General features: G+C 37.1%; 1 protein-coding gene across 3 annotated transcripts in view; it reads left to right on the forward strand.

Annotated features, from left to right (window-relative positions):
- Positions 1-10,987, forward strand: part of LOC150081674 (uncharacterized) — a 115,799-nt gene extending 104,812 nt beyond the window's left edge. For all 3 annotated transcript variants that reach the window (XM_090378798.1, XM_090378799.1, XM_090378802.1), the window contains 2 exons: positions 2,182-2,242; positions 8,718-10,987. In XM_090378798.1, coding sequence (XP_090234924.1) covers positions 2,182-2,242; positions 8,718-9,142 — 486 coding nt within the window. In that variant the 3' untranslated portion in view covers positions 9,143-10,987. The remainder of the gene's footprint in view (positions 1-2,181; positions 2,243-8,717) is intronic.
- Positions 10,988-11,461: the final 474 nt, after the last annotated feature.

The raw sequence follows: 11,461 nt of genomic DNA on the forward strand, positions 1-11,461 counted from the left end.
TCCCAGACATGCTCCATAGGAGTGTGTCTCGTCATACAACTTAGAGACTTGTCCAAGCAACCTAAACTATGACAATTTTAAAGGAACGTTAATTCAGAAAGGGAGGGACATAAATGACTAGGCACATTTTGAGTAAACGCAAAGCACATCACGCCTTGCATCACTGCTAGAGAGCTCATACTTCATAATGATTATACTTAATTTCCCGTATTAATTAAGTGTTGTGTTTGTGTGTGTGTTGAGTTGTTAACACACACAAAGTTAAGTTGTAACTACTATAACTACAGGAGCTACAGCTACATTTGTCTGTGTCTGCAAAAATTCAAGTGTAATGTCAACAAGTATCTTCTTTCAGCTTCTCAACTTTCAAATCACGCAGGGTACTAAGTACTATAGGTTCTAATACCTTTCATTCTTGGGGTTTCATAAAAAATGAAGTTATTTTCTTCAGTAGGTTTGCTGTTTGTTTGTTTGATCGAACATGAGAATAATCTGATTACGAATCTGTTACCAGAGCTGATTAACTTCTGTGTTTCTTTTCAGTTATCTGGTGACTAAACGCTGTGAATGTAATATGAATTTAGAACTCGTAGGTATTATTATTTCTATAATATGTGTCATAAATATTGTGCAATCAACATTCATAGTTATTTGTTTCATTATCTAATAATTAGATGTAATCACAATACGAGTGGTGCATCATTATATAAAGCGAAAGAAAGAAATATATTTTATGTTACATTTTATCTTTGAAACGAAGAGTGCACTGCGATATTGAAGACCCTTTTCTTGACAGTGAAAGAATTAATAGAAATGAATACCCACCGATACTCATTAGTTAAGAAATATGCGCGATAATGTAAAGGAAAAACATTTCCAAATTAAAGCAAATTACAAGTATCTTAGTGTTGTCTTTCAGAGATCCCAAGCCCAACCATTCTTTTTGGGACCCAACGCAAATCCACATTGGTGTTTCGGCTTCCCTGAAAATATATTTTCTTAAGTATATTTTCTACAACTTTTTCGCGGATATATCTAAAACATTACGAATGTTAATCTTGTGTGAAAGGTAAACTTTGTATTAACCAATCTTCCCTAATAAAAGACCTTAATTCGATGCTTAAAAGCAAAAATTATTGTAATTTAAATAACAAATTAACTCCCCTTGCTTACTATCAAAAATTATATTTTACAGGAACTTAAGTAATCTAAATTAAAAAAGAAGTTTCCAGTTAGGTTTCCTTTGGAATTCGTTTTCAATCTTTAGCAATTCATTTTCTGTCTGCACTAAAGTTCGCAACAACTATAACGCAGTTATTAATCAGTCCAAATTAGATTTTGAATAAGCTAAAAGTAGAAAATTTGCTTCTTGTCTAAACGGTAGTCGAACTGGTCTCTTGCCAAAGCTATTGGCCGCAACTTTTGCACATCTATACTCTCACTTCTGTTGAAATCTAATGGTTCTGTTGCCTCCTCAGTTAAAGATAAAGCCGTCAAGCTCTTGTACTGACGATCTTGGTAAACCAACTCCTACCATTCTCAGTACACTCCACTCAGTGTCTTCTGTGGCCTGTGTCAAAAGGATGTCAGAACAATTTTGAACAATCTTGATGCCAAGAAAGCTTCAGGTCCTGATGGTATCTTACCACTCGTTTTCAAAACCGATGACAAATCCCTCCCATCTAGTTATCGTCCCATTGCACTTACCTGTACTCTTTATAAAAGAGAACTCCATTAACCGCCAACTCCTAAACAATTTCGAAACCTTCCATGTGATGATCAGTGATCTGTTTTTTCGTACACCATTCCTTGATTCATTTTTACGCTGGAGCACGCAAGGTCATTTCAACTTGTATGTATTCCAGATTGGTTTAATGAGTGTGGGAGGAAAAGAAAAACTAGAGTTACTTTGGTCTGGGACGGGAGTGAAAATGAAGCTATCGTGCAAAGAAGCAATATTGTCAGTGTGGCCTGCCTAGTCATAAGTTGGTAAACGATATTGTCACTGTAGCGTGAAGTCGGTTATTCGCTCGCATATACACGAGATACTGAGCGTCACTGGTTCATCAAATATATTTTAAATATAATTTCTGTAATTAGGAAAAAACGTATGTGTTCATAAATTTTCTATAATATAATTAACCCCACAATATATATATTTATTTATTTTTTCTGTTACAGAGTTCTAGTGTCAGAATGTTACCCAAGACCGGCTTTTCGCCTGGTGTGGTACGCGAACATGGTAAGTATTTAATTAATAACGCTATTTTTGCTGTGTTCAGTAATAAATCGTTTGGTTTGGGAAAAGGAAGACGAAAAACACAAAAGGCATAATCAGAAGAAGAAATTAAGAGTTGATGAAACCTCATACGAGTACCAGCATACCATTTCTCCTCTTTACCATGTTTTAATCACCAAGTAATAATACAATTTGGTAGATTCCGCTTCGTACTGAGAAAGAGAGAGAGAGAGAGAGAGAGCCTAGGCCCAAGTTTATTAAATCACCAAATAATAAATAGGTTTATACTGATATTCGGACATGGCCTGCCTGTGAAGGTTGAATACGTGTATACAAGACAACGTATATATATTATATTAGGGTCCTCCCTAAATGATTACATCTGCCCATATATTTATTTTGTCTGTAAATTGTCTGTAAATTGTGTTCTCTGGTCGATTTTTCTGTTTTGCTGGACGAAAAACCCGTTTCTCGGGGAGAAAGCCTCGCTATCTACGCCTGAGACCGACTAACTCAGCCACGGAGCGAATAAAGTCCATTAAAGTTCCTCGCGTCATCGACGGGATTCGAACCCGGACCTTTCCCACTCGGTGTGGGGAGGACGGTGACGATACCACTGTGCTACTCGCGCAGAGTCGGCATCATTAACAGAGTAAAGCCGACTAAAGTTATGTAGATATGTATAGTCTCTCATATGGGGTGTCACCAGAACGTTAGTTCAACTCCGCCGTGATACACTGGGATGAACACAGAACTCTGTAAAAGGCTAGAATTGTGGGTATTATCTTTGTGCAGTGTGTATGTTGTTTAGTTCTTTCAGGCCATTTTGTCACCAAGAAGGCAATCACCTGGAAAGCCTGCCCAGTGTCCGTTTACACCACGAGGAAGTGGGCCACAACTTGGCGTGAATAGTGGTGGACTTCAAAATATGCAGCACTGAAATCCTTTTCCACCCACTCCACCTTAAAATCTCTTCCTTTATCTAAACCTGGTGTCCCAATAAATGTGCTAAAACTGTTTTGATCGTTGCAATATGCAACGATCAAAACGTTGCATATTGCAATTGACTTGTATCCAAATCTCCAGGTTCATTCTGCCTACATAAAAGCTCGCAACAATTGCGAACTTTGATGAAGACAGTTATTAATCGGTCTAAACTCGATTTCGAACAGGCTAAGGGTAGAAAACTTATTTCTTGTCCAAGTGATAGTCGAGCATTCTGGTCTCTTGCCAAATCTATTGGCCGCAACTTTTTCCCATCTCTGTCAAAATCAGGCACTTTAGCCAAAGATAAAGCTGACTTGCTAGCTGCCTACTTTTCTTCTAACTCGTGTATTGATGATCTTACTAAACCACCTTCTGCCATTTCCGGTACTCCCCATTAAATGCCTCCTGTGGTCTTCCGCCAAAAAGATGTCAGAAAGATTTCGAACAATCTTGATGCTAAGAAAGCGCCAGGATGGTATTTTTCCACTTGTTCTCAAAACCTGTGCTCCCAAACTTACTCTTGTTCTGTCTCGCCTTTTTTTCACTTTCTTATTCCAGAGGTGTTTTCCCTTCTGGTTGGAAATTTGCTCATATCCAGCCAACTGCTCAAAAGGGTGACAGATCCCTCCCATCCAATTGCAATTACTTCTACTCTTTCTAAAGTAATGGAGAAATCAATTAACCGCCAACTTTTAAACCGCCTAGAAACCTTCCATCTGATCAACGATCGCCAGTATGGATTCCGTCAGTACCAATATCCTCTGGTGATATTCTGGCTTACGTTACCCATCTATGGACAAATTCAATCGAAAAGTTTGGTGAAACTCAAACAGTTGCTCTTGACATTTCAAACAGTTGCTCTTAACATTTCTTGTTAGGCATAAAGGTCGTCTAAATAAGCTTCCATCGTATGGTTTGCCAACTGTTTTTTTTTTTTTTTTTTTGTAATTGGGTAATCAGTTTTCTCTCTGACCGCTCACTGCGGGTGATGGTAAATGGCTCTCTGTCTTCTAACTCCTTCCCTAATGCTGGTGTTTCCCAAAGTTCCAGTCTTTTTCTTATTCTTTTCCTTTATATGTTTATGACCGTCTTCCATTTACCAAACATGACATGCCAATCATAGGTTTGCTGATGACAGCACATTGCATTCCACATATCCTAGTTTGAGAAACTTTGCCCTAAAGCTCTAGGGAAAGGTTTCCCTAAAGAAACCTTGCCCTAAACAAAAAAGCTCCATCTTTTTTGTTTAGCAAATATCCACTATCAATTCCTTAAAATGCTGATCTCCAGATAATTCTCCAGTGGGGAAAATATAACTTAATTGATTTCAATCCTTCTAAAACTCAGTCCTGTCTTATATCTAGCAAAAAGGATTCTTTTGCTCCTGTGCTTATCTTCAGTGACACTGTGATTTCTGGACACAATCATATATCTATATTGGCGATTACCTTGACTTCTAATCTCTTTTGGCATAAGCTCATTACAAATATAGTTCCTCTGCATCTAAAAAACTGGGTTTTCTCTTTTGCTCTCGGCGTTACTTTCCTTCCAAACAGCTGCTCACTCTGTACATATCGCAAATCCGTCCAACCATGGAACATTGATCCCACATCTGGGGCGATTCCCCAAAATGTCTCTCAGGTTTCTAGATTCCACTCAGAAGAGGGCAGTTATGTTAATTAATGACTCATATCTAACAGGGCCTCTCCACTCTCTGATCCATAGACGTTCTGTTTCTTCTGCATGCCTTATCTATACATACTTCCATGGGCACTGTGTTCTTCTGAAATGAATTCTATAATTCTCTCTCTCTCTTTCTCTCTCTCTCTCTCTCTCTCTCTCTCTCTCTCTCTCTCTCTCTCTCTCTCTTTTTCTTTTCCAAAGCAGTCCAAACACGTTACGCAACCAGTCAACATCTTTTTACTGTCCAACTTCAATATTACAGAATCAACTTTTCTTCTTCCTTATTTATTCCTTCAGCTTCTGTCTTTTGGAACAACCTTCCTTCAAACGTATTTCCTGAAAATTAAAATCTACAAAAATCCAAGTCTAATATCAACAAGTAACTTTCATCTTCTCAACCTTTAACCCACGCGCGGTTCTAAGTACTACAGGTTTTAATACCTCTCGTGTTTGGGATTTTCATTAAAAAAAAAGAATATGTCGAAAACAGCATACGTCCATGGACCTTGTCTGCGCGTGTAGTACAGTGGCATCGTCACCGTCCTTCCCACACCGGATGGAAAATGCCCAGGTTCGAATTCCATCAATGACGCGAGGATCTTTTGTGGGATTCCAAGTGGCCCTAGGATGACATTTTACGTTCATGGAACCGATCCTGCCATGTATTCTCAATATTGCCCAGTGATGGAGTATAATGACGTGGGGCGTGTTGTCGTGGTGCACATAGAACCAATTGATACCAATACAGCAACAATTTGATGACACAAGTTAGCTGAAATTGTTTCCGACCGGGCTCAGCAGTCCTTCATGGCTGAAATGTATCTCTGATTGGGTTCTTCCAACTGGATAATGCGCCATGTCATAAGGCCAGAATTATACAAAAGTGATCCGAGGAACATGAGAATGAATTCAGACTAATGCGGTGGCCTCCTCAGTCAACTGATTTCAATCCATTAGAGTACTGTCTGTGGGTTGAGATGCAACGAACTCTTTGGAATAGAGTCAACCATCCAATTTGCTATAACTGTGGGAATTAATTGAGTCAACATGGACTAGCATCGCTGTGACACGCTTTCGACTCATCGTGGAGTCCATGCCACGACGAATCCAGGCTGTTCTGAGGGCTAAAGGGAGACTCGCTGGCTATGAGACAGGTGTATCTAGTAAAGTGGCTGCTGAGTGTTGTATTTTAACTGCTTCTACAAAAATAAGCGATATTCTATCTTTTATATCCCAATAATTTGCAATGTGCTCATGTCCAGGCCACGTTATTATTTTTTGCCCGTAGTATCAATTAGATGAATTTCGAAACTACAGAAACTTAAATCTCCAGACTTAACCACTTGTTGCCGAATTAGTTATTTGAGTTATGATCTGCTTGAAAGATTGCGTATTAATCTTGGTAAACTAAAATTCTTTCGTTCTATTTAGTCACCATACAATTGCATTTGACAGACGGATATTGTCTTATACGATTGTGGATTCTTTTTTTTTTTCAGTGTGTGTATGTAATCTGGGAGATTTGTCCTCATGTTATCTGGGGAAGAGCCAGCTCCCTCATACAACGTACACACACACACACATGCACACAAAGCTTTGTCTTGTTATATGAGGAACAGTTCCGTTGAAAACTGTAAGGTCCTGTACCATAAATTTGTACCGGTTTAGAAGTAAAGGACGCGTTATTTGCAATATCTTTCCTTATGTGCATACATTAAGAAATATTGGGAATATTTCTTAATGTAATGTTTAGAAATATTGGGAATATAAAACGCCATCTGGAAACAGCACGAAAATCACAAATACTACAACCCAATAAAAATAGTAAGTTTTTTGTGGGGGGGGGGGGGATGAATATCTAACAATGGCTCGCTTGTCTAGTATAAAGGATGGAGGAAGACCCGTGTATTTCGGAAACCACACTGAACATAGGTACTTATATTATTCCTATACCTTAGGTCTGACAGAAATGACATCCTGCAGTAAAACTTTAATTCCAGCATTTCCGGGACTTCTAAAAAAATCTGGAAATCAGCTGCCTCAAGAGATGACATCACTGATGGGAAATACTAACGTATTAAATAGTCAATACCTTTTTTGTAAATCTGGCGTGAGGAGTATTTAAGTCTACCTTTTTCTTTTCTTTTTTATTCTTTAAGCTTGTTTCAGTCTCGATATTAGTTAGAAATAACTGCGATAACCACAAATAAACCTGTAGCACATGTTTTTATTATGGGCCTAATCATATCCTTCGCAATGTCCTCATTTTGTATTTTCTAATACTGCGTTAACCTAAGAACTAGTTTGGAGAAGGCTACAGTTAATATGCTAAACACTGATCACAACATCGACAAGACGCTATCTTACGCTGTCATATGCCATGACACTTTTTTTTTCTTCTTTCTTCTTAAACAAGAACCTTAGAAGTATGAAAATAGGTCACAGCCTACTGGAGAACTCTTATGATAGCGGCGAGATGGGTGGTAGCTTCCAACCCACACTCACTTTTCACAGTTATCTGCACTAAGTTACCAAAGGTATTGGATCACTAAAAGAAACCAGTGGTTTACAGATTTGAATTTAATTTCTTTAATTAATTAAATGAAACTCTTTATGTTAAAGATGCTAACTTCAAATTCGGTTTAATTATTAAAGTAATTAAATTCATGTTAAAGCTTATTTAAACAAATTTCATCACACTGAACATAAAGATTTCTATCATTTGGCATATCAGATTTTATAATGGTGTAGGGACCTTGCATCGTGTAGTCTTCGAGAAACACTTAATACTGTCCACTAAATTATGACAGGTGTTGACTGATATATTTCTCTGTCGTTTTGTCTTTTGATTGGACAAATGATAATATTGGTCTCTATGGTTTTATTGAGCTTATAGAGAGACTTTGAGCAGCCAGTCTGCCAGTGTCACATTATTGGAGTTCCGTTTCGTCAAACTGGACGAGCAATTTAGGTATAACAGTCAAAAATTAGGAACAGGAACCTGGATAATGACTCCCCTCAGTCGAACTTTGCAGAATAAGGCTTTGTTGAAGCTCCAGGAGCTTGTCTACCAACTCTGACTTGCTCGATAACTTTGCTTTGCTGTCCCATCATAATCTAGATCTTTTGTTGCGCTTACTGATTTTTCAAGGTGACCAATTTTAGGTGATACTGTTTAAGCCAACTAGATCATCTGGAAGACCTGTATCCATTCACATGAAAATCTTTCTGAGTATAAAATTTCTGACATCACAAATCGTTAAGTCACAAATTTTTGGAACATTATCACAGGTTCAAGACATAAGAAAAATGTGGCGTTACCGAGTAGTGATAAAAATAAACTATTATGGAAATCTCCCAAAGAGTCTATAGTTATCTATTCAACTGCACGAGCTGTATACATTCTTGCCTTGTCAAGCAACAGCCGTACTTCACCTTTCAAAAGTCCAAAACAATTTCTGCGAATTGAGTTCCTGATTTTTTCTGAAGTATTCAATACGAATGCAACAGTAACGATAACTCCAGTCTCTTTAAAATGCGCAACAAGAATGCCACAATAGTGCCAAAAACGTCACCATTAGCTTTTCTCTGATGGCATAACATTATTTGTTTTAGGTGAACTAGAATGCCTCCTTTATTCTATACTGCACATTTATACATAAATATTTATGTATAAATATTTATGTATAAATATTTATGTATAAATATGCAGTATATAGCTTTAAATATAAGTTCATTTCCAAACTGTGTGGAATAATCCATTTGGATTTAAAATAATTAAATAAATATTATTTTTGCTTCTTTCTAGGATCACAAGGAAAGCGATTTATTTGGCCACCTCCTAAACCCGGTGAACTATCCAATTACGATGAGCACGGCAGTTACTCTCCAACTCACGGCCAAGTCGGTCAGGCCTGGAATCCTGCTTCTGTTCCTGCTGTTAACCGGCCACCACCATTTGCTCCAAACACCACTCCAGTACGCCGTTGTACGGATAATATCTGGCCTCCTTCGTCCCCCACAGTAATGTACAACACACCTAAAGCAATTCCCAGACCTGTGCGTCGAGTAGGCAAATTTGATAATTACGTTAAATACCGTTCGGTGTCTGGAGTACCTCCCACTTACCGGGCACCCCCTGGAACGCAGCACATTGAAATTGAATATGAAGAAGAAGAGGAGGAGGAAGAGGAGGAGGAGGAGGAAGAGGAGGAGGAAGAAGATGAAGAATAAATTACTGTTTGGCACAGGACTGCTTTGTCAGAAGAGGGGGAGAGAACCCCAAGGACGCAATTTCTACGAACACTTCTAAGGTTACATATATATACACTTTTGAAAGTTCCTTAACCTGTTTTTCTTGTTTAGGTTCATTACTAGATAAGGGTTTAAACTCAACGTTTTTGCCGCTAAAAGAACAAAACAAAACGACATTATACGGAATTTTATAAGGTGTTTATCTTATCATATGAAGAAAACGTCGTTTAATGCTATGCTATTGAATAATTCCGCCATCGACACACTGAAGGACCACATCTACATCCAAGACCGTTTTCGTACAATGAACTATAACACATCAAAAACTGTTTCCAAGCAAAAGAGAAGGGAAAAAAAAGCAGGAATTTGTTTAACAAATTTCTTTATGTAAAGTACATTTAAAACAGTTCTAAAATGATTTCTTGATCAGCAAGGATTCTATTGGCTGAAATTTATACTAAATGGTGTAATTGTTTAAATGCATGCTTAAAAGATTTGATTCGAAAGCATTTTAAGATAAAAATACAGAAATTTAAGTCAGCTCGCTCTCTCTCTACCATTATAATGAAAAACTATTGCATCAGCATCATGTAATCGGCTCTAAGCAGAATGATATCGAGTAGAGAAAACAGCTTCCCAATTTGTCAGATAACTGACTTGATATTAAGTTATAGGAAAAGAAAATTGTTGATTAATATTTTAACTGTTATATGTGAAACGTAATTCAGAATAATATTTGACATTTCTTGTTTTCGCATCTCATACTATTTTTCAAACTAGGATAAATACTCTTCTAGATTCTTATCTGTCTCTTCCTTTTTTTTGTATAAAGAGATTTTTCTTAGTAGCCAGCGTATTCATGTTTCTTTCGAGCAGTCAGTCACCAGATATTATATGTTTTGCAATCACAGTTCTGGTGAAAATCCGGATCATAACTAACCTGAATTCTGTGGTGGCTTCTAAAAAAAGGAAAGTCCTTTTTTTAGAAGATTTGATTTCCTCAAGTACTTCAGTAATTCATTTAATGTTTATTTGTTAACAACGATCACATTTCCTCTTCATGGTCTAACTCGGTGGAAGCCACTCGATAATTACCCTTCCTTATTTTAGAGCGTGAGTATATGATCTGATCGATATGACTAGTAAAGTGCATTCTGGGAAACTTAAAATGAATGTATATTCTTGATATTATAATGCGGTGGAAAATGAAAGTTTTACAACAAAGATCTATAAATAAATAAAATCATAATAGGAAGGGGAGGAAGGGAATTGAGAGCAAACGTCTGAAAATGGGTGAATTCATTTAACATCTGCAGAAAAGCTCGTTCGCTTGCAGTTAACAAACATTGCGCATGCTTATTATGAAATGGTTAATGGCTCACATACAGTACGGTGTATGAACTCTAAAAAAACGAAAGAAGGGATTCTTATGAGGAACGTGCTCTGTGAAATGACTTTAGTAGTCAGCAATCAGCTGCCTTGTAAGAGATTTTTCTCTTCAGTTCCATTTTTTTACTAATTCTTCCCAAAGCATATACAAAGTAGAATTAAGTTACAACTGCGACAAAGCGAAACCCCTGCCTGCCTAACTCGAGTGACTTTTTTTAAATAGAAGAGTGGTATGAAAAAGAAGCCTTTGTGCATTTCTGAAGAGGCAAACACTGCTGACAAGTAAGTGGATGTGAAGCATTACCTTTCAATCATGTGAATGCTTGCCCTGTTTCCAGAAGAGCTAAATAATTTTGTGATAATGAAGAAGCATGCTGCAAACTACTTGGCAGGGATTCTTTGAAAACAAACGATTATTAAAGCATGTTTGAAATATTTGTTTCTATGGCCTACTTCATTTACATTATGCAACATTTTCCTTTTTTATTAATAAATTAACCAAAGTGAATTGACATTAATCATGATCAACTGGGACGAAACCAAAGATACCTCAGCAACACCAAATATTCCTTAATACTCACTCTTCTGTTTTAATCTTGCTTCTTGTTGAAACGTATAGAGCGCTGTTAATTTTTCAAGGTAAATTTACAGAAAAATAACTCATTATAATGAAATATGATGCAATAGTTTCATTATAATGAAACTATTGCATCATGTATCCAACTACAAGCAGCATTATACTGAGTAAGGAAATACTTGAATTGAATTCCAATGTGTTCGAATTGAAAACACCTTTTCAATTCAAACACATTGGAATTTACATTAAGCTACATGATGCAATAGTTCTTGCTCTTTTAAAGTTCAAGAATTACTGAATTTTAAAGTGTTCATGGGCCACTAAAATGATAA

The sequence above is a fragment of the Mastigoproctus giganteus genome, chromosome 8 (genome assembly GCF_048544385.1).
Source record: "Mastigoproctus giganteus isolate SK-2022 chromosome 8, ASM4854438v1, whole genome shotgun sequence".
NCBI lineage: Eukaryota > Metazoa > Arthropoda > Arachnida > Uropygi > Thelyphonidae > Mastigoproctus > Mastigoproctus giganteus.